This window comes from Aquarana catesbeiana, linkage group LG09 (assembly GCF_042186555.1).
Source record: "Aquarana catesbeiana isolate 2022-GZ linkage group LG09, ASM4218655v1, whole genome shotgun sequence".
NCBI classification, from domain to species: domain Eukaryota; kingdom Metazoa; phylum Chordata; class Amphibia; order Anura; family Ranidae; genus Aquarana; species Aquarana catesbeiana.
Genome location: NC_133332.1, coordinates 298549284 through 298576610, shown reverse-complemented (window position 1 = coordinate 298576610; position 27327 = coordinate 298549284). Strand labels below are relative to the sequence as shown.

General features: G+C 42.0%; 1 protein-coding gene across 1 annotated transcript in view; it reads left to right on the top strand.

The window, feature by feature from the left end:
* The window catches only part of LG09H9orf78 (linkage group 09 C9orf78 homolog), a 35409-nt gene extending 9814 nt beyond the window's left edge, over positions 1-25595 (top strand). The window contains exons 2-9 of the mRNA XM_073600491.1: positions 2580-2639; positions 4341-4392; positions 7571-7641; positions 7750-7827; positions 9681-9878; positions 10956-11092; positions 17386-17484; positions 23784-25595. Of these exons, the coding sequence (XP_073456592.1) occupies positions 2580-2639; positions 4341-4392; positions 7571-7641; positions 7750-7827; positions 9681-9878; positions 10956-11092; positions 17386-17484; positions 23784-23875 (787 nt within the window). The 3' untranslated portion in view covers positions 23876-25595. The remainder of the gene's footprint in view (positions 1-2579; positions 2640-4340; positions 4393-7570; positions 7642-7749; positions 7828-9680; positions 9879-10955; positions 11093-17385; positions 17485-23783) is intronic.
* Positions 25596-27327: the final 1732 nt, after the last annotated feature.

The window sequence follows — 27327 nt, the reverse complement described above, 5'->3', positions numbered from 1 at the left end:
TTTCTTTGTTTCTGTTATCAAATTTTGCAAATTAGTAATTTTTCGTGGTACATTTTGGCCAAAATGTATACTGCTACATATCTTTGGTAAAAATAACCCAAATCAGTGTATATTATTTGGTCTTTGTGAAAATTATAGAGTCTACAAGCTATGATGGCAATCATTGAAAATTGATCACACCTGATATACTGACGGCCTGATCTAATTTCTTGAGACACTAACAAGCCAGGACAGTACAAATCTCCCCACTCCATCCCAAGTGACACCTTTTTAGAAAGTCAACAGTCCAAGGTATTTAGTAAGATGCATGGTGAGTTTTTTTGAAGCTGTAATTTTTTCCCACAATTCTTTGCACAATTAGGAATTTTTATTTTTTTCACAAGATTGTCAAATTAACAAGTTATTTCTCTCACACAAACCCAAAACAAATTTTGCTACTCCTCCTGAGTATGGCGATACCACATGTGTGAGACTTTTTCACTGCCTGGCCACATACAGAGGCCCAACATGCAGAGAGCACCATCAGTTGTTCTAGGAGCATAAATTACACATGTAATTTCTAGACTACTTCTTACACTTTTGAAGGTCCTGGAGCACCAGAACAATGAAAACTCCCACAAAATGACCCCATTTTGGAAAGTAAACACCCCAACATATAATTTATGAGGCATAATGAGTCTTTTGAACATGTAATTTTTTTTCCACAAGTTTTTGGAAAATGTGGAAAGAAAATAAAAACACATTTTTTATTTACACAAAGTTGTCCATTTTATAAGATATTTCAAACACACAGCATGTACATAGCAAATATTACACGCCAAAATATATTCTGCTACTCCTCCGGAGTATGGCGATACCACACGTGTGAGACTTTTATACTGCCTGGCCACATACAGAGGCCCAACATGCAGGGAGCACCGTCGGGTGTTCTAGAGACATACATTTCAAATCTAGTTGAACTACCTATTACACTTTTGTGAGGCACTGTAGTGGCATGGATGGATGTGGCATGGATGAGCACTGATGTAGCACGGATAATGGATGGAGCATGGATGAGCCATGGCTGGGCACAGATCAGCGCTGTGGGCACTTCAGATCCAGCCCACAGCACTGCTGCACCCGGCTCCCCCCCTCTCCTCACATGCTGTACCGATCGGCGTGAGGAGAGGGGAGGAGCTGAACCGGACATCAGGGTGGATTTATTTAAAGTAATTTAAGTAACCCAGCAGTTCAAATGAAAGCTGCTACAGTGGGCAATCCCCGCTCTCTGAGCATCGGTCAGCTCGACTCTTCTTCTGCACAGGTGAGGCTGTATTGACGGGCACTGGTCACGCTGTGTTGATGGGCACTGGTGAGGCTGTCTTGAGGGGCACTGATAAAGTTGTTGTTAATATTTATTGTAACTTAATTTTTCATAAAACATTTAAGTGTCGTTTCATGAGATAATTTATGAGGTTGTGTTTAGGGGTGGGATTAGGGGCGGGGCGTGGTTGGGTGGGGCAACTGGTGGCGAGTAACCTTTAAGGCCTGGCTAGTAGCTCAGGACTTGAAATTTTGAGCTCTGGGTTAAATAAATAAATAATAAAGTCTAGTACATAAAATATATATAAATGAAGGTCTGTGTCAAACGATCAACTTGGTGGTAGTATACTGCTTGTTAGAACAATATGTATCCCAAAGCAACTGCATCATGTGTTATCCACCACCAGCAGTATTAGCTCAAAGCCAAATTAGACCTAAAACTAGGTCACTGCACACCTTCCCCCAACTGGAAGTTTAATCCACTGGTATGGGATATCCTCTGAATCACCAGCTCCTTCTGCTCCAATTAATTGGATCCTCAGACATTCATAGCTCAGAATCATTGCGCTTTGCCATAAATAAAAAACACAATGTTTATTAAAACCCCCAAACGACACTCGCATGGATCAGTGCACTTTAAACCGTGCCCATGGATATATGACTTAGATATACAGTGTGCTGCCCCCTTAAGAAGCATCAGGAAATCAGCATCACCTTCTAACCACGCATCTCAACCTCACTTCTGGTTTAGTGGGATGACGTCATTGACGCATTTCGCCACTTGTCATGTGACTTCCTCAGGATGATCACTCCGAGGATCCTAGTCTAACCCTGCCCAAGCTCATCACCCAACCGCCAGGGGTTTCCTCACATTTCCTGTTTTGGCTATGGGACAGGAAGTGCAGGGAGATCTCCCTAATGGGACACACAAAAAACTGACGGGTTATAACCCTCCCTTACTCTATCCAAAATGTAAAAAACAAAAATTGCCTTTTAGTGTTACTTTAAAGCATCACAGCTTGCTCAAGGACTAACCCAGCCTGTGATTGGATAGCAAAGGACCAGCAGCACACTGGCTAGGTCAACCCTGAGCTCTCCTCTCCTATTAGGCAGCTCCCTCTTCACTGTGCAGTGGACTAAAACCTAACTAGATTTCAGTACTGTTCCAGGTCTGAATCTTGCTTTTTAGGGATCTGCATTGGCCAACAATGAGCAGAAATTGGTCTGTTATTCAAAGCTGCTTGCTGAGTAATAAAATGTGATTATTTATTTTGCAGAATGAAGCTTGAAGAGGCGAAGGAAATTCAGAACCTGAGAAGACGACAAAATGGTGTCAGGTAGGGGGTGCGGCTCAAATAAATCGTAGATGGATGATAACGCTGTTATCCATTGTCTTGTTATCAAGTTGACTTTTTAAAATCAGCAAAGATATGGCTTGTGCTCAGTTATTAGTGCTATTAAAGTTACCCTGTAGCTTTTTTTTTTTTTCCCCATTTTATAAGCGTTAGTGTTTGTTTAAAGCCATGGGGCTTTTTGAGCTGGGTGTGCAGTAGGGATGTGAAACAGATACTTAAAGGTCCTGCGTTTATGTACAGCTCTGGGAACCTCTTATGCAAACAGCGACCAGCTTCCAGGGTATCTGTTTCTTGTCTGACCCCCCCCCCCTATGTTTGACTGCCTATGAGGCTTCCAATAACAGTGACAGGCCAAAAGAAGGACACAGGAGCCTGTAGGGCCGATGCCAGTGACCATGGAAGCTTGTGACTGTAGGAAGACCAGTAAAATTATTCTCATCAGACACATTCCTGGTAGGAATTTAACGCCAACACACCAAGGATCTTTGAAAAAGCTTCACATCCCTGAAGAAGGATCCTGCATCCTGCAAAAGCGGCTGTTTGCTTTAACCACTTCAGCCCCGGAAGGTTTTACCCCCTTAATGACCAGGCCATTTCTTGCGATATGGCACTGTGTTACTTTAACTGACAATTGCGCAGTCATGCGTCGTTGTACCCAAATAAAATTGATGTTCCTTTTTTCCCACAAATGGAGCTTTCTTTGGTGGTATTTGATCACCTCTGTGTTTTTCTTGCGCTATAAACAACAACAACAAAAAAAGACAATTTTTTACTTTCTGCTATAAAAGATATCCAATAAAAGAAAATGTAAAAAATCTAATTTTTTTCATCACTTTAGGCCAATTTGTATTTAGCTACATATTTTTGATAAAAAAACAATCCCAATAAGCATATTCATTGGTTTGAGCAAAAGTTATAGCATCTTCAAACTATGGGATATTTTTATGGCATGTTTATTTATCTATCTATTTTTTTACTATTAATGGCAGCGATCGTTGATTTTTAGCAGGACTGCGACATTGCGGCGGACAAATCAGACACCTAGCTGATACTTTTGAAACTTGTTTTGGAACCAATTACATTATTAGTGATAAGTGCTTAAAATATGCACTGTTACTGTACTACTGGCAGGGAAGGGGTTAACATCAGGGGCGATCAAAGGGTTAAGTGTGCTCCTAGCTGGTGCTTGCTAACTGTGTGGGAGATGGTCTGACTGGATGAAGACAGAAATCAGTGTTCCTGCTTAGCAGGAACACAAGATCTCCATCTTCTTCCCTGTCAGAACGGCAATCTGCCTTGTTTACATAGGCCGTTCTACCTCTGTGGGGAATGATCGCGGGTAGCCGACAGACATCAGGTCCGCAGGACCTGGTGATTGGCATCCCTGTGTCCAATCAGCACGCATGCACGCGCACCACCCAGTGGCTATTGCACGAAATTACATACAGGTACGTTATTTTGTGCAATAGAGTCGACCTGCCGCATTAAGTATACGGTAGGCAGTCGGCAAGTGGTTAAATGGGTCAAATATCCAAAATTTTTTATACTTCATTATAAACTTCAAAATGCTAATATAAATAAATTTAACAAAATAATGATGGTTAACGGAAATAATTATAATTTTCCTCTTTCCTAGTACGTTTTTAATGAATGGTTTATTACAAAATATTATTTAATCCGCAGTGCTGCAGCACTTCTGGTGGGGGAGAAGTTACCGGAAGACTCAATACTAGCGGTAAGTTTAACCTGAGAGATCTGTAGGCTGCTTATGTCGGTGTAAGCAATTCTGTTCAAGCTTGTTGAGATTTCAGAACCCTGTTCATGGCTTTGCAGGCTATATTGCCATTGTGCACCACAAACTCCTGACCTATTCATGGATCATATGCAGTTTAGTGTAACAGTTCTTTCCATAGAATTTTATGAAAATCTGAATTTCCTATCTGACAATTTATTTGAAAGGCATAAAAACATGACAAAAGGGTCCAACACGTCCCCACTCTATCCAAAACAAAAAAGTTTGGTCTAGACCAGTGATGGTGAACCTTGGCACCCCGGATGTTTTGGAACTACATTTCCCATGATGCTCCACTACACTGCAGAGTGCATGAGCATCATGGGAAATGTAGTTCCAAAACACCTAGGGTGCCAAGGTTCGCCATCACTGCTCTAGACCAAACTTTTTTGTTTTGGATAGAGTGGGGACATGTTGGACCCTTTTGTCATGTTTTTTTGCCAATTTTGTCCCTATTGGGGAGATTCACCCCTCTATTTGTAGTGGTGACAATTGTCACTGGGAAAGAAAGTGATGGGAATTCTAAACTTTTAGGGTTGTTCCCAGAGCAAGAGGTAATTGGAGATGTAACAAGTGGAATGTGTCATAGGACAGCTGTCTAAGTGGGAGGGAACTTCCCTCTCACTTCTTGCTGTGCCTTTTTATGACAGAAAATTAAGAAAAAATTCCTCAATGGTACACAAACAGTAAAATATAAAAATGGTACAGGTTTTAAGCCTTTCCTACTCTACACAAAATTGAAAAAAAAAAAGTTTGAGCTACATTTAAACATTTAAAGCTGACCTCCGGAGAAATTTCAAAACTACCCTTGCAGTGGGGCTCCACCTGCATTGCAAAGGTAAAGGGCCATTAAACCCAGATAACTTTATATTATCATCAGTAGATGCACCAATCAAAGTAATGCCCTATAGCACATTTCAGTATAATACTCCCAAATACCTGGTTTCCGGCACCATTGTGGCATGGGGATTGCACTCCCTATCAAGCAGAGACAGGGGGGCAAGAAGCAAGCAGCAGGGCAGACATTTGTGCCAAGGTTACTCCTGGAAGTAGTTTTGTATTGGTTTCACTTGGCAGCACAGAGCCCAATGAATTGCAATAACAAAAAGTGTAGTTAAATAATAATAGAATTATTTTTACTAAAATAAATGATCACTGAAGTAATCATGAAATGCTAATCGTTTTTTATGGTGGAGGCTGGGTTTGTGTAGATGCACAGCTATGTAATCATCCCTGCTGGAAACGACCCACAAGCCGATACACAATCACTTGGGGCAGATAGAAGCAGGGAGGAGATGTCATTCTGCATGCTGGGGCTGCCCCTCAGGCTGGTGAAAATTTTCATGTGGGGCAGCTTCCAGAGAGCCAAGGAGGAAGTAAATGGCTTCCTCTCGGGGTATTGAGGGAGGTTGTGCAATGAGAGTGGCAATGCAGCAGACAAGGGCCCTGCTTTGATTCCCTCTTCCAAAAGGAAAGCCCATGAAAATGGCAAGATCAACCAGATATTTAGTAACTTGGCCAAATCAAATGAGGAAAAGATTTAGGGCAGAGATATGCAATTAGCGGACCTCCAGCTGTTGCAAAACTACAAGTCCCATCATGCCTCTGCCTCTGGGTATCATGCTTGTGGCTGTCAGAGTCTTGCTGTGCCTCATGGGACTTGTAGTTCTGCAACAGCTGGAGGTCCACTAATTGCATATCCCTGATTTAGAGCCACTTAAAATGCTTGCTTGTTTTTTTTGTCTAGGATACCATAAAAAAGCATTTTTTCATGCCTTATCCTCACTCCCCTCACTATTGGTCCATCTTTCCCCCCTACAATGCTTTGAGTTGTAGTGCAGGCTTGCTGGTGCTGTATTGCACCTGATGAGTACCTGTGACTGACAGATGCCAGAGAGAAATGGCTTTGGGAGACCGATTGAATAGAGAAGAGGAAGCCTTTGGGATTGAAGGTTAAAGCGGGAGTCCGGCGACCAATCCTTTTTTTTTTTTTTTTTTTTTTTTAGGTCATTGAGACATTTTGCTAACCCCACTGAAGAATAACTTAAAATGGCTGTTTCCATCTTGCTTGTGGGCATGTGAAGCATTGATTTCTGTGATGCGGTGAATGCTGTTCATAAACAGCTTGTTCACACGCATGATCATTGTTTCCGCACTGAATCTTGGGAAGCCTGACACTAAGCTCCCAGGAGACAGTGCGGTGCCGGGGAAAGGCAATAAACACACCTACTCCCATGGGAGGAGAGACAGGAAGTACAATATAAAGGTAATTACAGCGATAAAAAAACTTTTCGTGCGGCATTTGAACATCTATGCAATTAACTGAAGGGGGTAAGATTCAGTTAAAAATTTGAGTGGAACCCCGCTTTAAGGTAAGTATACCTGCTTTTTAATGGTACCCCAGACACAAGCATTTTGAGTGAGAGGGCAGGAAGCACTAAGGAAAAAAAAATAGGCCTGCAGTCCTAACTTGTTATGATTTGTGACTAACAAGATAGAAAGGTGCGAAGCTTAAATTGCAGCTGCTAGACATCTCAGACAGAACCTACATGGTTATGTTTGACTTTGGCCTGTGGCCACATCCAGCCCATTACAAGCATTTATTTTGCCTCTAGCAACTGCCTGTGAAAAAACTCCCCAGCTGGCTGACCATGGATCTACTAGTCTGTTTTTTCATAATACGGAGACTGATGATGTGCCGCCTTGCCCCCAGTATTTACAGGAGGACCGGACTTCCTCCATCTAGACCTGCTCTACCTCCTGCCTTCACCCCTGCTGCTCTGCACCCTGAAATGACTGCTGGGCCCACATGGATTTAAGGGAGGCTGTGACGTTCACTTTTGTATGTAAGGGGAGACTCTAATGGACATTCCTGGATCTAAATGGTGACCCTTAATGGGCATACCTGAATGCAAGGGGGGAACTCTTTATAAAACAGTTTTTCTTGAGCCCATCAATGTTTGTAAAACATGGCCCTTGTCCAGAAATATTTGGTGACCCCTGAGTTAGGGCATTGCTTTTAAGTTTTTCAGAAAAGGGACTGGTTCCTTTTTTAAGCTTGGTTTACTGCATGATGTTGGCAAGTGTATTGGTCAAATTTAGATTTTTTTTTTGTTTCCAGGATGATCCTTTCAAAATCAAAGGTGGAGGAATGGTGGACATGAAAAAATTGAAAGAGATTGGAAAGGATAGGTAATAGTCTTCTCTTCTGCAAATATTCACTTCCTGGTATTTGGATATTTACTGTTTGAGATGTGTGAAGCAATGTCACTTATCTTTGTAATGTTCGTTATTATTTAGGATTGGAGATGAAGAAGATCTGAACTTGGGCACATCATTTTCAGCAGAAACTAACCGACGGGATGAAGATGCTGACATGTAGGTTTGGGGAGGGGTACAACATCCTTGACGTACTCTGATAATTAAGTGAAAAAACATTGATCTAGACTTGTCTTCTAATTGGTTTATTAAAGCAGACCTCCATCCAAAGTGCAAATAAGTATATCTTTACGGTTTTACCGACCTAAATATGTATCATTTTATTCTGTTCAGAAACCAAAACTTTGGGGGAGTGTTGATCTCCTTGTCTTCTTCGATGCTGATTATTTTCTTCTATTGACCACTTTGTCACTATATGACACAGTAAAGGAACAACTAATCTCTGTGGGGGACCCAGACATTGATACTCCCAGAGTGACAAGTAAAGATATATGTAAAGATATATACATATATATATATATTATAGTTAGTAGAAGGCGCTGGCAATGTCACAACAGAACAAATTGTGTAAAAACATAAATTGGCGTGCTAAATAAGTAAAGATAAAACAGTGAAAAATGATGATAACAGTCCATATAGTGTTCCAAAAAGTATATAAATTGTGATAGGCAAGAAAGAAAAAAGTTTTTAAGAGTGTCCAAAAGGGGAGAAGTTTTATCCAAATATTCACCTAAGTGCACCTCCACCATGATAACTTGTAGAATGTGTGCTTACTAGATCCCTACATTCCCCATTATAAGAGTCTAGACAGGCATTAAGCTATGAACCAGCAATGGGATCAAATCCATCAGTTATTGTGCTGGAGAGGATGGTGTCATGGCCATACAGATCTCTAGATGCTCTATTTCGTGACCTAATCAGCAACACCGGGTGTAGCAGAGGGGGGGAGAAATCGATGGATTTGATCTGATTGCTGGTTCATAGCTCAATGCCTGTCTAGACTCGTATAATGTGCAGTCTAGGGATCTGGTAATCACACATCCTACAAGTGATCATGGTGGAGGTGCACTTGGAAGAAGTTTCATCCAAATCATCAGACCCCTCTCCCCCCTCCCCTTGTGGCCTTGAGCTAGGGATCTTCTCCCCACACCCACTGCCACAATTTAAAGGGAGTGCGGCTGTACAGGACTCTGCCCACATAGCTGTGTTATTGGTTCACAGATCCCTGTGAATCCATGAACTACAAGAACTGACAGCCTTTGCTGTTGAGCGCTGTGGTAGTTGATTTATTGATTCTTTCTGTCAGTGTAAAACTGACTAGCCGTACGATGTATGGGCAGACAGCTTACATTGACAGGAGACCTGTATGGCATCAGTGATCTGCTGATCGCTGGTGCATTGCTTTCCAGGCTCCTTAGCCCTCATGCACACAGGCTGTTAAAAAAACGTTATGAAAACGCCAGTATCTTTGCAGTGATTTTTTAAAACTTTTTTCAGCTTTTTTCAGCGTTTTTGCAATAGCGTTTTTTAGCGTTTTTCCGCGTTAGCGTTTTTGAGCGTTTTTTTTTTTTTCAAATTTTTTTTTTTTTTTTTCAATGGATCAAAAACGCTAAAAAACGTTGGTGAATGACGTTTTTGAGCGCTTTTCAGCGTTAGAGCGTTTTTACAGCTGAAAAACGTCTTTCAGAACCCATTGGTCCTGGGTTTTTTTTACAGCTTAAAAACGCCTATGCCACTTGCAGCTCAAAAACGCCTAGGTGGGCATGAAGCCATAGACTAACATAGATAGGCCTTTTTAAGCTGCAAAAAAAGCTCAAAAAAGCAGCTGTAAAAACGTCCGTGTGCATGAGGACTTAAAACAAACAAAAAATTGTAAATTAATATTTGGCATCTCCCGTTCATTGGTACACAGTTATTTGCATGCTCATTGAGTGATACCTTCAGTTCTCTTTATGCTGTTTCTGCCTTGTGTCTTAACCTTACCAATGCCACTGTTGTTGATGTGATTTTAGGATGAAGTACATTGAGACAGAGCTAAAAAAGAGAAAGGGAATCATTGAGAATGAGGAGAAGAAGGTGAAGCCTAAGAGTGCAGAAGACTGTTTGTATGAGCTCCCAGATAGCATTAATGTCTCTTCTGCCAAGAAGACGGAGGAGATGTTGTCCAACCAGATGCTGAGCGGAATCCCAGAGGTTGACTTGGGTATAGAGTAAGTGTCATGGTCGCTTTTGTAGTCATATGCAAATTCCCCTGCAAAACAACTTAGGCCCTTTAATGTATCCAGGCCAATCAAGCAAGTTTGCAAATACACACCTGCTTTGTCTTCATTTATTTTGCTGTCCCCTGTGATCTTTACTCATACCTCTCGTTTAGAATAAATTTCTTGTTAAAGTTGTGAGCAGACAGGGGTCTGTTTGCTTAGACCAGGGATCCTCAAACTACGGCCCTCCAGCTGTTGCGGAACTACACATCCCATGAGGCATTGTAAAACTCTGACATTAACAGACATAACTAGGCATGATGGGAATTGTAGTTCCTGAACAACTGGAGGGCCGTAGTTTGAAGACCCCTGGCTTAGACAGTATGTCATGGGAAGCATCCTTGCCATAGTTCTCCTCCTTCAGCCCACCCCCTTTTAAGAAGTCTTTAAAGAGGATATAAAGGGTTATAAACTCTTTAAAAAAAAAAATGGTAAGACAAAGACAAAATGAGCTAGTAAGCATCGCCTACTAGCTAATTATGAAATACTTACCTTAGAACGAAGCCTTCCAGCGGCGTGCGCACACGGCTTCTTCTGGGTTTGCTCCAGCACAGGGCATGCACGCGGGAGCCACCGTTCACGGTACAGGGCTTGGAAGGAACTGCACCCATGGCCGTGCCTTCAGAGTGCATGCGCCAGTGATGTCACCGGCTGCATGTAATGTAAATATCTCCTAAACGGCACACATTTAGGAGATATTTACACTATCTATAGGTAAGCCTTATTATAGACTTGCCTATAGGTGAATGTCTGCAGAGGAAGTTTACTTTCTCTTTTAAAGGCGTACGCTGTACTAAAAGGATGATTAGAGGAAATGACGTTGAATCGACCAAATCTGAGAAGCATAGTAACAATTTATTCATAGCTGTTCCATAATCCCTTAACCATAACCCTATAGTAATCTCCAAAGTTCCTTCGACCATTTCATATATGATGGTTGACTGGCAATGTTTTCAATTCAGCTTTTTGTTGTAATATATGCATTTTTTTTTTCCATTTCTTTTTCTTTTCTTTTTCTTTTTTTAGTGCAAAAATAAAGAATATCATCTTCACAGAGGAGGCTAAAGCCCGTTTATTGGCTGAGCAGCAGAATAAAAAGAAGGACAAACAAACTTCCTTTGTACCTACCAACATGGCTGTCAACTATGTTCAGCACAATCGATGTAAGAGAAATGGCTGAAAACAGGGTGCTCACCGTGCTTAGGGGCAATCTCTGCTCTAATTTCTGAACATGAACCTTTTCTTATACAGCATTCCAGGGTTATCGGTATGTCAGGGAATGTAGGCAGCAGGCTTAAAATGAATTGAAGAAAAAGCCACTTAGAAAGTGAATGTGCAAACCTGTATATTTGCAGTGCGATAAGATTAGCCATAAAATAATGTTTTTGTGCAGCACACCTAAGGAGGAAACGGAGCCTGATTATGTAATTAGAAAACCTATCCAAGCAGGAAGCAGAATTTAACTATGTAATGAGCAGGCATATCTAAGCCTTACTATGTAACGGCAAATGCATCTAAACTGGAAGCAGAGCCTGATGGTGTAATAAGCAACACATCTAAGTAGGAGGTAGAGCTTGATTATGTACTTATCAAGCACATCTAAGCAGGAATCAGAGCATTACTATGTAATAACATGCATCTAAGCTGTAAGCAGAGCCAGACAATGCAAAAACCAACACATATAAGGAGGAAGCAGAGTATGATTATGTAATCAGCAAGCAAATCAAAGCAGGAAGCAAAATATTGATAGTGTAATGAACAATCACATCTAAGCAGGAAGCAGAGTCTGACTTGGAAGAGCAAACATGGCTGCCCCATGTACACATATAATTATCAGCTGTACATAAAAACCATATTTATTTTTTTTTTACTTTTCATTACGTAACATAAATAATGGCTAAAAAATTAATTTCTCAAAAATAGATCCTCAAAATCTTTCAACATTGCTAAACATCAATTCCAATGTAAACAGTGGGGTGGATTTACTAAAAGCAAATAGACTGTGCACTTTACAAGTGCAGTTGCTCCAGAGCTTAGTAAATCAGATAAAGCTTTACTTTACAAAGAATACCCAAACATGCAAGGTAAAAAAAAAAAAAAAGTCTGCATTTTTGCTTGCACACGATTGGATGATGGAAGTCAGCAGAGCTCTCCCTTAGATGATGGAAGTCAGCAGAGCTCTCCCTTATTTACTAAGCTCTGGAGCAAATGCACTTTAAAAAGTGCACAGTCTATTTGCCATTAGTAAATCAACCCCATGTCTCCAAGTGCTGGATCTCCCAACAGCCAGCCAGTTCATATCGCTTCTGTGAATATTTTACAAAATACTATCTAAAGCAGCTGGCACTGAATAACCTCTGCCATAAAAACACACATAGGGACACAACTTACCCTCCAATGTCCAGAATTAAACAAAAAAATCATAAATAAATACGACAGGGTAAGTATGTCTGTCTATGTAAAAAATATTGATAATGCTGGTATTAGCTCTCTTATGAAAGTGTTAATGAAGTCACATTCAGGCAGATGTGCTTTTTTCATAGGCAGTTTGTTTATGCATCCTTTCCCTGGAGATCAGTTCCTCTGTCACTTCCCTCTAAGACCCCTTTCACACTGAGGCATTTTTCAGGCGTTTTAGCGCTAGAAATAGCCTCTAAAAAGCACCTGAAAACTGCCTCCTGTTCTTTGCAATGAGTGCTTTCATACTCAGGCGGTGCACTAGTGGGACGTTAGGAAAAATCCTGCAAGCAGCAAAAGCCCCTGCCCATTGAAATCAATGGGCAGCACTTCCAAAGCACCTTTAAAACCGCTTTGAAAACACTGCAAAATGGGACTTTTTTCCTTTTTTTTTTTTTTTTTTTAAGGTCATGTGGCCTGAAAAGCGCCGCTAAAGCACCGCGAAAATGTCTGGCACTTTAGTGCTGTTTTAGCTGCGCTGCAATGTGAAAGGGGTTTTTGTAAAACCAAAACACTGCTCCGCAGTCACTGAAGTCTGTTGCTCAACAGCACAACTTGTTTGATTTACTATTAACCACTTGCCAACCGCTTAACCTACTAGTACGGCGGCAAAGCGGCCTCCCTGCGCTGGATCACGTACCTAGTGTGTGATCCACGCACCCGCCGTCCCAGCTGTGCTGTGATTCGTCACAGCACAAGCTTATCTGCGCTGTCTCGGCCAATGATTGGCCACCGGCACCCGCTGATGGACACAGTGATTCACGGAACAGAGCTCTTGTGTTCGTAAACAATACAGAGCTCTGTTCACTGACAGCAGGGAAAAAACAAGATCCTTAGTAAAAGCAGCACATATTACACATGGGCACGCATTTAAAGGAGAAGTTCATTTAAAAAAATTAATAAATGCACATTTTTTGTGCATTTACTATTTTATTTTTATTTATTTATTTAAGCCTAAAAAAAGATTGCAGCAGCGATCGCTGATGCCATGCAGGTCTCCTGCAGACTGTCAGTGTGAGCGGTCTGCCCCGTACATAGTACGGCCAGGCAGTTTCACACCAACAGGAAGAATCTATGAACTTCCGCAGCGCTCAACAGCACCGTTGTAGTTCATTGAGGACTACAAGCCGACAGCCACAAAGTATGTCGGGGCTAGTAGTTCATTCACACACGGATGTGAGATGTGACTGAATGAATGACGCAAGCTGTCGGCCGTGCTGACAGCTAGTACAGGGAACTTCTCCCCATATTGCTGTCACAGGCAGAGAAGGGAACGGCGAGCGGCTGCAGCAGTGGGATGATGTAACATGTTCCCAATGGTAAACTTATCCTTTTAACCCTTTGATCAGCCAGATGTTAACCCTTTCCTACCCTGTGTCATTAGTACAGTTACAGTGCATATTATTACCGATTGATGTAGCTGGTGATGTCAGTGGCAGTCAGTTCCCCCCAGTGTCAGATTGCCCACCGCACTATCACAGTCGCTGATCACAGACAGTAGTATAAAATAAATAAAAATTACAGTATCTATACCATAGTTTGTAGACTCTATAACTGTCAGACAAACTAATCTAATATACACTTATTGGTATTTTTTTATACCAAAGACATGTAGCAGAATACATTTTGGCCAAAATTGATGAAGAAATTTTTGATTTTTTTAAATGTTTTATTTAAATATGTTTAATAGTAGAAAGTATAAAATATTGGGTTTATTTTTCAAAATATTCGGTCGTCTTTCATTTAGATCACAGGCAATAAAAGACCTAGTTGTGATCAAATGCCACCAAAGGAAAGCTCTTTGTTTGAAAAAAGTGATATCCATGTTTGTGCACAGCATTTCATGATTGTGCAATCGTAAGCTAAAGTAGTGTGGTGCCAAATAGCAAAAAATGGCCTGGTCAGGAAGGGGGTAAAATCTACCTATTTTGACAGCACTCCAGGGATCTTCAGGATGATAAATAGTACATGCCATGCCAGTCAGATGGTAATAGCTGATGTTGGACTCTGAGAGCAGGAGCCAGTTGGAAGATGGAGGAGCCCTGTGAGGGAGACCAGGTCCTGTATGGGAGAAGGAGCATCTCTGCTAGGGAGACAATGCTAGAAGGAGACCTGGGCTGAGAGAGGGAAGTTCACCATTACTGCCCACTGACAGCTAGGCTGGGAGAGAGATCGTTACAGATTGCAGTCTGTGTGTCCAGCATTGGCTATTATCATCTGACTGGCATGGTGTATGGTACCGTGTTTCTGCCTCAAGATCCCTGGAGTTCTGTCAAAACGGGTAGCTGCTTAATAGTGAATACATCGGACAAGCTGTGCTGTTGAGCAACAGACTTGCAGGCAGTGTTTTGGTTTCACTTAGCAGAGGGGAATGACAGAGGAGTTTATCTCCAGGAAGGGATGTGTAACTGAGAAAGAACTGCCTATGATAAAAACACATCTGCCTGAATGTGATCTTATTAACCCTTTCAGGAGATTGCTATACCAGCACTATCTATATTGTCCACATTGACATACTTGCCCTGCCTTATTTAATTATATTAGATGTTTTACAAATTCTGGACATTGGAGGCGTAAGTTGTGTCCCCATATTTTAAGTGTTTGTATGTGCAGGGGTTATTCAGCACCTGCTGCTTTAGGTACTATTAAACATCAGTTATTAATATCTCGGGAACATTATTATAGTACTGATTTTGCTGTTAGATGACTTTCAGACCTGCAATTATTCAAGGACTGTTACTGGTTATATTGCTTTTAGTGCCGCTCAAAGTAGAGGTGAAAGCCTAGCCCTTTATCCCAGAACATGTCCCAGTCCAGAGGGCTAATAGGTGTAATGAGGAAAGAGCTAAACCCAGATGGACTCAAAGCATATCTAAACCCAAAAACAAAATTTGTAATATATTTCTGCTTACCAGTCCTTAAAGGGGTTGTAAACCCTCGCCGTTTTTCACCTTAATGCATTCTATGCATTAAGGTGAAAACATTATTTCAATGCAGCAGCGCCCCCAAGCCCCCCTTATACTTACCCGAGCCCCGAAATTTGCGCAACGGGAACGAGCACACCAGCCCCGGCCGGTGTCTCGTGTCCTGATTGGAAAGATTGATAGCAGCGCAGCCATTGGCTCCCGCTGCTGTCAATCAAATCCAATGACGCTGGCGCCGGGGGGGGCAGGGCTCAGTCATACATTCCGCTGCATACATTCGGCGACCCCGCATGATGGACACGGGAGCACGCCCGCAAGGTATCCCCCCGAGAGAGCGCTTCTCCTAGGGGGTTATCTGATGTAGGGAAGAGCCGCCAGGGGACCCCAGAAGACGAGGATCAGGGCCACACCGAGGCGACCTGCACACGACTGCCGCGGCGACTTGCAAGACGACTTCTGTATAGAAGTCTATGCAAGTCGCCCCCAAAGTAGTACAGGAACCTTTCTTCTAAGTCGGAGCGACTTGCGTCGCTCCGATTAGAACGGTTCCATTGTACAGAACGGGAGGCGACTTGTCAGGCGGCTAGGTCGCCTGACAAGTCGCCCCCGTGTGAACCGGCTCTTAGGATTAAGCCTGGTGCGTACGGTAAGTTTTTTTTTTTTTTTTTGTTTTTTTTTGGTTTTTTTTTGTTTTTGTTTTTTTAGTTAAGCAAAATGCTCGCGAAGAGGTCACTGTACTAACTGTTCAATGTTAGTACATCGATCTCCCCACTGTGCTATTGTGTTCTGACAGGGCGACCGCCCACCACCAGAACACACCGGTCAGCACCCCGCAGCCATTGGCTGTGAGCGCTGATCAGCTGCAGGTTTTCCAGTATAAGATAGAATGAAGTTGCACCGCTCTGAAAAAAACACCAAATAAAGTCTCGTACTGCTGTGAATTGCTGGGCGCCTGCCTGGTCCGCAAACCAAAGTTCCATGAAACAAAAAGAAGAAAGGTGGTGGTGGCACTACAGGTTTTCCTGCATGCTTGTTCAACAGATGTTTGTGAGATCGGCTTCTGCCAAACAAGGACCTGACACACAGGCCGAATGTCAGCTAATATCTACTGTACTGGCTGATTTCGGCCAATATTTGGCCTGTGTGTACGGGGATTTAGATGTGGTGGCTCATTCGTTTTCATTTTAGACAAGTACAGAAATGCAGTGTCCATGTCACTTCCTGTGGGCTGAAAAGAAAACACAAACATCCTTATTGTTGTTGGGTAAACTACTAGTCCCATCAGGTTTAACTTCCATGTAGCCTTAGCTAAGGTTGAGGAAGGGCAAACCTCTAGTTGTATAATTAATGGGGAATGGTCAGAGATACCTCTGAGGGCATAGTTAACATCTGAAATATAATGGTCAGCAGTAAATGAGCATAGGCATACGTCTCTAGAGACAATGAGAAATGGACCTTTTGTTTGCTTTTCTTTCAGGTGCTTGGTGTGCCACGGATCCATCCAGCCCACTTCATCTATACATTTTTTCAAAGCCGTGCAACGAGTCCCCCTCCCCGCTGTGCAGGGGGGTGCTTGTCTAAAGCAGGGTCTGTGTAACAATTAGGATCTCCCATCACAAATAGGGGTACTTCTGGATATCGATACTGAAGTAATGCCCTAGTACAGTGGTTCTCAACTCCTGTCCTTAGGGCCCACTAACAGGCCAGGTTTGTAAGATAACTAAAATACACCACGGGTGATATCATTTGCTGCTCAGTGATTGCAGTATTCTAGTCTGCATCTCCCCAAGGTAATACTTGAAATCTGGCCTGTTAGTGGGTCCTGAGGACAGGAGTTGAGAACCACTACCCTAGTCCTATCAGGTTTAAATTCCAGTCGTTTGATAACCATGGTTTTCTTCAGAGATACAGTGGAGAAAAGAGTGTAGACCTGAAGGGACTGGTAAGCTGCAATACATTATTTTTTGTTTATGGGTTTATATACGCTTTAAGCTGGTTTCTTCTATACACATATCTAACCTTTTAAACATTGTAGATTTTCTGTAATCCATATACTTTTTTCTTTTGCTATCCAGTTTACCAGGAAGACCTGAGTACTCCCATAAGACGCTACAAAGAGGAACCCAAAGCCCGACCTCTCCGTGTAGGGGACACAGAGAAGCCAGAACCAGAGAGTAAGTGCAACCTATGGGCAACCAATGTAAAACCTCTATTTCCCTTTTGTAAATGCGTTATCGAATCCAAGGCATGCTCATAAATGAAGCAAGAGAACATTTGTGTTGTGTGTTTATACAGTAGTTTAATAATTTAGTTTGATTGCTTTCAGTTTTAATGATTTTTCATTTTTATTCATGTTTATTTAGCACCAAGTTAGCTCTCTGCACATTCCTGGGTACATGCTAACCAATCACATTTTTTTGAAGGAATTTGCCTTCTTTTGTTCTCATTATTGTCAGACATCTAATTTTCAATATTCTTAAAGTGAACTTGTGCTTGCATCCAGGCAGGTGAACACAACAGGTTTCCTTATCTGCCAGTTTCCCCATACTGTTCTTCCCTTCTGTTTCTCTGTTCATCTCGTTATGGGAAGCATGTTGCCCATTTCCTTTTATCTTATGTTACACTGCCGCTTCTTGGTTATTGGACGCTCATTCACTATTTGGTACCCCACAGGAACAGCGAAAGGGCCCTTAGCCTTGTGTAACCTACAAGTTACAACGTGAAGCTTTCTCAGGGATTCCTCTTTTCTCTTCAAACTTCCAACTAGAGAACCAGGAATAGAAAAATGAACTGATTATGTACATTGGGGAAGGGGAATAGGATGGTGGCAGCAAACTGAGCCTGTTTCCTAGCCCTGCTTGGACAAACCATAGATTCACTTTACTGCTAAGTACTCAAGTCTCCAAAGAAGTATGGGGGGCTTATTCTTAACACATTCACAGGACTAGAATATCCACACTGTTCAGCCTAATACTTTGAATCGGCAGAAGTTGATGCTGAGAGTGGATAATAGTTGGCATCTCTGGAAGTTTAATTGCAGAGACCCTATATGGGAGGGAAGGAGATTTTACTATCCATTAATGAAACCGTTCTTTATGGTTATCACAACTGAACTGTGGAATGCTCAACCATAGCAATTAATAATGAAAAAAAACAATATCTATATATGTAACTAATGATTTCCTCAGTTGGGTACTTAGAGAAGAATGATAATATTTTTTCAGCAAACTGATGACTGACTGGTCTAGTCAGTAAGGAATTTTTTTTTATCTCTCATGAAAGGCAAAATTGGCCAGGGTGATTCTGAAGAGCGCACTCACCAGAATGTATAGCCTCCCACTCTCGTGTTTGACAAAACGGCAATTGAACCACACCTGGGTTGCATGTGATGAACCGTGACTTCAATCAAGCCGGCTCCATAGATGAGTTCCGCCTGGGTAATACAAATTAAAAGTCAGCAGCTACAAATAATGCGGCTGCTGACGTTTAATATATGGCAGGCGCCAGCATCCTTACTAAGGGAAACGAGAAGTGAAGCCTTACGGCTCCACAGCCTGTTTCCTACTGCGCATGCACGAGTCACGCTGCACTTTCTGAATGGTCCCTGCTGTCTTCTGGGACCTCTGTGTCTCCCAGAAGGCAGCCGGGGGGGAGGAGGGCCAGACATTGCATAGTTTGCTGCACAATATTGCATCGATCTTTCCCCGGAAGAGGGAGCAGATACCTGGATTTATCAGGTATCCGCTCCCCACTAAGAGGTGCCAAATGTGGCACCGGAGGTGGGGGAGGAATCCGATCCGCGGAAGTTCCATTTCTAGGTGGAACTCCGCTTTAAGAGAGCGCTCCTAATCTAAGCTCGTTACTGTAAAGAAGACACCTGGGAACCAGAAATCTTTGATAGGGGATTGAATACTTGTACTTATTTCACTCATTAAAATCCAAATCAATTCATAACTTTTTTTGAAAATACTTTTTTCTTTTTTTGGGGGGGGGGGGGGTTGGTTTGTTTTTTTACATTCTTGTTATTCTGTCTCTCGCTGTTAAAATAAACCTACCATTAAAATTATAGACTGATCATTTCTTTGTCATTGGGCAATCGTACAAAATCAGCAGGGGATCAAATACTTTTTTCCCTCACTGTAGTTCCATATCGGAATGCACCCACTAGCTGTTCTCTTGTGTAGATGAGTGTAGCTTTAGATTGATGTATACGTATGATGCCAATAACAATTTGTTATAAGTATATTCAGATCAATGGATGTCTTTTTAACCCTTTCACGGCTGACCCTTATAAAGTGAATCTATCTGTGAAATGGGACACTCTGTATAGTGCAAATATAGAAGTGGTCTTTTTTAGCTGGTCATAAAAACAAACAAAAAAAAATATTGAGCATTATATGTGACTCTTTAATGTTAGATGTGACAAATAAATATAGTATCTTATACCCATGTATTGGATTTATATTCTTAGCTTGCATCCTATCAAGTCCCATTTTCCCTTTCTTTTTATTCTTTATTGAAAGTGTTTAGCAGAATGCAAAATACTGTACAGTAGATAAGAAAAACAGAACAAAAAACAGCAGATCGACAGGAGAGAACAAAAAGATTTAAAAAAAAAAAAAAAAAAAAGAACACTATGGTTACACAGGGTTATAGCTGTAAGGCTCAAGGAATTGATCCAGTTTGTGTCAATTGTGTTATATCAAGAGGATTCCCTGCCACGGAAAAAGCAGGGATCCTCTGCCATTGTCAGGGTTCGTCTTCCACTGAAGTTACAATCTGGGTTTACGGAGTGATGGGATAGAGGACGAAGGGTGTTTTATCAGAGGTTCCTTCCCAGTGGCAACATACTACAGCCCGCGAGGGCAGGAAGCCTTCAAAGGCACTATTGGTCACTATAGTATTTGCCTAGTCACTTTGCCTCTCTCCTCCTCTTCTTTTTTTATAACTATTAAATAATTGCAGCTTAATATTATTATTATTTTTTTAAGATGTTAAAATTTTTTTATAGTTATGTTGGCAAGAATTTACCTTTCCTTCAAAGGGTCTGTGGATCGCCAGCATCTGCTCCTGGGTACCTGTCATTGGTTGTCTATATTGGCTGATGTGGGATGCCGCTACTCCTGTGCATACGCTGGAGTTCAGCATCCCAGCACACAGGGACTATTCCAGCAATCTAAGTTGAGCTGCGCATGCACAGCTCAGTTTTACATGCCGGAGAGGGCAGCGAGCAGGCAAGTTGTTCTATTTTCTTGCAGAAGAAACATTGCCTGCCTGATATTTGTGACAGCGCAATTTTTTTAACAAAAACAGTGGTGCTTTATTGTTGTAAAAGATAAATTAGAGTTACAGAATACCATTCAACAGAGTAGAATACATTACATACATAGATTACATATTTGAGGATAGGGAAATTAATATGCAAAACCCACAAACAATACATAAGGTTAATAGTACCATTCTCAACAAGTACCGTCCACCCTCCACCCTCCAAAACCCTTCCCTATTGTGATAAATAAACGTAGTGAACTGAATGTTTCTCTACGAGGCCATCCACGGAGCCCAAACTTTTTCAAATTTCCACGGACAGCCACGGTTTATATATGTCATTTTATACATGGGGATAACTGCCTCAATCTGTGCCTCCCAGGCTGAAAAGGATGGAGGGGAAGAATCTATCCATTTCATAAGTATTTCTTTTTTGGCATAGAAAAGAAGGAAGGAAATCAGTAATTTAAGATGATATGGCCTCTGCTCATCATCATGTATCCCCAACAACGCCATGGCCGGCAAAAGCGGAATAGAGGTCTGCAATCTGGAGTTGATTTCACCTACAATCTTAGTCCAAAATAGTGCAACAACTGGGCACTCCCAGAACATATGTATATATGTGCCTATATGGACTTTGCATTTAGGACACATGGGGTCTCTCTCGGGAAATATGCGATGGAGTCTCTGCGGGGTATAGTAGACCCTGTGTATAAATTTAACTTGAATCAATTTGTCCTTGGATGCTATCACTAATTTCGGGCCATACTCTAGACAGTCCTCCCATCCCTCCCTATCCAGTGACGGGATATCAGCCCGCCATCTTTCCCATAAATCATTAATCTTAGGGGAATCTCTTCCCAGCAACGCATTATATATTGAGGATAGGGGTTTAGACAAGTCTCCAGGAGATAGGAGATCTTCGATGGGGTCCGTCTGTAACAGGGGAGTCTGTGGGAATTGAGCCCTGGCCGCATGTCTCAGCTGTAGGTACCGGAACGCCATCCAGCGGGGCAGTCCAAATTTAGCCGAAAGCTCATGCAGGGAGAGCAGTTGACCCCCAGACATTACGTGTTCCAACAAGGTTACACCATATCTAGCCCACACCTGTGGGTCCGGTATCATACGGAAGTGTTTAAGTCGTGGGTTCCCCCACAGGGGATGAGCTGGAGACAATTGGCCAGGTCTCAAGTATCTGCGCCTAGCCGCTTCCCACACCCTCCAAGTTGCTCTAGTAGGCCCAGGGATCCCACAATATGCCTTGGGTCCTCTATAGGGAAAATTCCGAAGGTCCGTCAGGGAACCCAGAATATTCGCCTCGAGACAGGTTGCCACATTGGATCTAGAACCCTGGAACCACCAGTGTACCGTCACCAACATGGCTGCCCAAAAATATAACTGGAAATCTGGGAGGGCAAGTCCGCCCAAATCTGCAGGTAAACATAACGTAGTACGTGCCAACCTAGGGTTTCTCCCCGACCAAATAAAGGAACCCACTATACGGTCAATTTCCCTAAAAAACGAGGCGGGGACCCAGACCGGGCAGTTCCTAAACAGATAGTTAAATTTGGGCAGTATCATCATTTTAAGGAGACTAATGCGACCCAGAAGATTCAGAGGAAGACTCTCCCAGGCAGCACATTTCGAACGTAGGGTGTTCAGGACAGGGGTCAGGTTTTTTACAATAAAATCAGAGAGATTCCTAGTGATCACAACTCCAAGGTATTTAAATTCCCCAACCCTTTGTAGTGGGGAGGAGAGGGGTCCAGAGTTAACCTCATCATCTATAAAAAATAGGACTGATTTGGTCCAATTTATCTTAACTCCCGAGAGACCACCAAAACCGTCAAAAATACGCAGGGCAGCTTGAAGAGAGGGTCCAGCATCATTAAGGTACAATAATGCGTCGTCGGCATAGAGGGAGAGGCGCTCTTCCATCATACCCACCCGCAGGCCCAGAACGTCCGGAGCACACCTAATGGCAATTGCCAGAGGCTCCAGCGCCAGGGCGAACAGGCTGGGGGAGAGCGGGCATCCCTGCCTCGTACCACGAAACAGATCAAAGGAGTCTGAGACCCAATTGTTGGTGCGAACCCGTGCCCGGGGGGATCGGTACAGCAATCGTACTCCGTGAATAAATTTAGGACCGAATCCGAATCTATGCAAGGTTTCCCATAAAAACTTCCACTCAACAGAGTCGAAAGCCTTCTCGGCATCCAAAGAGGCAATAACCCTGGACCCCGTGTTGTCATGCGATGTTGCTAAGTTAAGGAATAGGCGCCTAATATTGATATCTGTGCCCTTGCCTGGCATAAATCCCGTCTGGTCTATACCCACTAGGTCTTCTATTACATGGGATAGTCGGGTGGCCAAGACCTTAGCAAAGATCTTGGCATCAACATTTAGCAATGAGATGGGCCTGTACGATGCACAATCAAGAGGGTCTTTTCCTGGTTTAGGAACCAGTACAATAACCGCCTCATTCATTGAGTCAGGTAGGGCTGGCATATTTGCAAATTTAGAAAGCAGTGAAGTCAACTTAGGGGCCAGTAGTTCAGAAAAATTGGAGTAAAATTCAGACGGTAACCCATCTGCACCCGGGGCCTTCCCTCCCTTGAGATGTCCCATGGCAACCTGTATCTCCTCAAGTGTGATGTCAGCCTCCAGCCCCTCCCTTGCTTCCTCAGACGTGACAGCGCAATTTTAATTCAACTTTAAAGTGATTGTAAAGTTTTAAGGTTTTTCACCTTTAATGCATTAAGGTGAGAAACCTTCTTTGCTGCAGCCCCCCCCCCCCCCTTTTACTTACCTGAGCTCAATCCTATCCAGCAATGAGCACTGCTGTCAAACAAATCCAGTGATGCGTGGGTGCGGGGCAGAGTCCCCCCTATCTGCGTCGATGGACGCAGCAGCAGGACTCAGGAGAGCGCCAGCACAGGTGCCCCAATGGAAAGTGACTTTCCGTGGGGGTACCTGATGAAGGGGAGGAGCCAGGATCGCCAGCGGGGAACCCCAGGAGGGGAGGTTCGGGGCTGCTCTGTGCAAAACCCTTACACAGAGCAGGTAAGTATAACATGTTTGTTATTTTAATTAAAAAAAAAAAAAAACTGATCCTTTACAACCCCTTTTTAAGTTGCTTTTTATGACTTGTATATAAAGGGTACATTAAAAATATTTTATTTGTCTTCTAATTATTCATCCTTAGAGTCTCCACCCAACCGCAAGCGCCCATCAAACGAAAAGGCCACGGATGACTATCATTATGAGAAGTTCAAGAAAATGAATAGGCGTTACTAAACTCTCCACCAAGGACTATAGTCTGTAATACTTCAATACATCTGGCACAACTTGTTCTATTCATATTGGCCTTCTGAGGCCTATTTATAAAAGGGTGAATTTAGTATTGACAACAGTATATGATGACGACAACAACCTAATTCATTTTTCTGAAAATGTTATTTCACTCATAACATTCATTATTTTTTTTTTTTTTTTGTGTATGTGTTCTTCATCTTCTTTCACATTGCGTTTTGCAACTTCCTATGTTGGCCCTTTCAATTCAGGGAAACCCTTGGCAAAATGAGAACAGTTATTTGGCAACTGTCGTAAATATTTCATTCTTCCTTACAAGTGACTCATTCTCTAGCAAACCAGGTATGTGCAGCAAGAAGAAATCACAATGTAGCAAAGTAAATGAAATTGGCTAGCACATCTTTATTTTATTCTACTTTAAATCGGCAACACTTATCTGTTCTTGCACATTTCAAGCTACAGCAAGCCTTTTTAGAAACCTCAGGTTGTCTATGCGTTTGCAATTTAGGCTTATACAATCCCTTAATTATAGTAGCATATGCTTTTCAGGCTATGAAAGACTTTAAACCCAAAATCAAATGTGCTGTGACCCTGAGGTTGCAGTGAGTAAACAAGCTTACTTGTTCATTCTTACACATTTCAAGCCCTTACTCATAGTAGCCTTGGGTTTTATGTGCTTCAGGCTATGCATGCATTTACTAATAGCAACCTAAGGTTCTCCATGCATTTGCATTTTTGGTTTATACAATCCCTAGTGCTTAGGAGCTTCAGGTTTTCTGTGCTTTTGCATTACAAGATATGCAAGACCTTACTAGTTGTAACTTCAGGTTGTCCTCTTCTTCTTTTTTTTTTTTTTTTTTTTTTTGTCTTTTGGGTTGTTCAAGCATTAGCACAAACAACCGGAGGTTGCTATGAGTAAATGTGTTTTGGGCTGATAGAACAAGCCCTTACTCATAACATCCTCAGAAAATGGCTGTGTATAACCCCAGAATTTGTGTTGCCGTTATAACCAGAGATAAAATAGAGATAAGGATGGATCCCATGAAGCTGCACATCAATGCAGACCCAAAAATATTGAAATGAATGGCAGTCTCAGGCTGGGCTTTCGCCAGGCCACACCCACAACCCAGGTTGGTTGGGGGGGGGGGGGGGGGGTCAAGGCTGAGACTGTCATTAGTTTCAATACCATTGGGTCTGCATTGATGTGAGGCTTCATGGGATCCATCCTTTACTCAACAGTTGTTTGGAGCCAAGACAAGCTCCTTCCCTGGCCTGCACTCACAATGGTGGACACAGGATCTCTTTCCCTCGTAGCCTAAGCCGCACAAATTTTACATTGCTGACTCACATAAAATGGAGAGCTATTTTATTTCAGCAGGAGTATTGGTGTATTTTGTTATATACCCACACACAGGAATCTGCAGCTATGGTTTATTTGTCTCTGACTTACGATGTAACCCATACATGAAAAAGTATCACCAGTCTGTGTCTCCTTTTTTTTTTTTTTTTTTTTTTTTTTTTAATAGTCCAGAGATATTTGTCACTTGATTATCCAAGGGCATCAGAGTATTGGTGGTTAAATAGAATTATCCATCTGTGTGACCTGTTTTAGTGGTCTACTGCATCTGTATGTAAGCTGTAAGTTTGTTCTATTTTAAATTAGATGCCACTAAAATAAATTATGGCTGGCAATGTTTTATTATAATTGATTGTATAATCCTCTTTCATTTATTCAAATATGACTAGTTAATATAGATATCATCATTCACCTGCTTCTCTCCTCTACTGCTGTCCTATCCTAGTGATTCTCTAGCTGTTTTTACTCCAAAAATTACTAATATCTGCTATATACAAGTATCAAAGGGCTGCAAATTCGGCACCAATGATTTAGTATATGTGTGTGTATGTGTATGTGTATATATGTATGTATGTGTGTGTGTGTGTGTGTGTGTGTGTGTGTGTGTGTGTGTGTATATATAGATTTTAAAGGTATGCTCATACTTTGGAGTAAGCCTGCCACAAACCTGATCATTTAAACTGAGCATATGAGGGCAAAAAAAAATACATGAGCAGAGGTTACTTTCAGTAAAATACATGTTGTTGGATCAAGAGATGTAGGAATCTTCAAAGCTCAAATGTTCACATAGTTGAAGTTGGCTCTTCCGCTTCACCTCCTGAGCCTCTTTTATCTCTGTAGGTACTTTAATTGATGATGGTCTCATTGACCAGCGGGAAGGGTCAGCTAGCAGAAGGAGTCTTACAGAACAAATTGAGACTTGCATATAACTTATGCTGCAGTAATCTCTTTTCGCCAGTAGATGTTCTCAGTCTTCCAGCCTGAATGACAACATGTACACTGCAGTGCCTTGAAAAAGTATTCATACCCCTTAAATTTTCCACATTTTGTCATGTTACAACCAAAAACCTAAATATATTTTATTGTATGCAATAGACCAACACAAAGTGGCACATAATTGTGAAGTGGAAGGAAAATGATGAATTGTTTTCAATTTTTTTTTTTTTTACAAATATCTGAAAAGTGTGGCGTGCATTTGTATTCAGCCCCTTTACTCTGATACCCCTAACTAAAATCTAGTGGAACCAATTGCCTTCAGAAGTCACCTAATTAGTAAATAGAGTCCACCTGTGTGTAATTTAATCTCAGTATAAATACAGCTGTTCTGTGAAGCCCTCAGAGGTTTGTTAGAGAACCTTAGTGAACAAACAGCATCATGAAGGCTAAGGAACACACCAGACAGGTCAGGGATTAGGTTATGGAGAAGTTTAAAGCAGGGTTAGGTTGTAAAAAAATATCCCAAGCTTTGAACATTTCACGTAGCACTGTAAATCCATCATCTGAAAAGGGAAAGAGTATGGCACAACTAAAAACCTACCAAGATATGGCTGTCCACCTAAACTGACAGGCTGGGCAAGGAGAGCATTAAAGCAGAAGAACCTATCCATAGAACAGTTTCATTTCCGGCACGTTCCGGAAATGTAACATTACCATTGGTTGTGCTCTCAACAAAACTGTCAAGCCATCCAATGGCTGGTGTCTAAACTGATCCCATGTGCAGCATCATGGCAGTTGTAGATTAAACAGAGACAAAGATGGCAGCTTCCTTGGCTGAAAACAATTGGGGGGTTTACTTACACTTTAATCAGAGAAGCAGCCAAGAGGTAACACTGCAGAGATCTAAAGCTCAGGTGGGAGAATCTGTCCACAAAACAACTATTAGTCGTGCGCTCCACAAATCTGGTCTTTATGGAAAAGTGGCAAGAAGAAAGCCATTGTTGAAAGAAAGCCATAAGAAGTCCCATTTGCAGTTTGTGAAAAGCCATGTGGGGGACACAGCAAACATGAGAAAGAAGGTGTTCTGGTCAGATGAGACCAAAATGTAACTTTTTGGCCTAAAAGCAAAACTCTATGTGTGGTG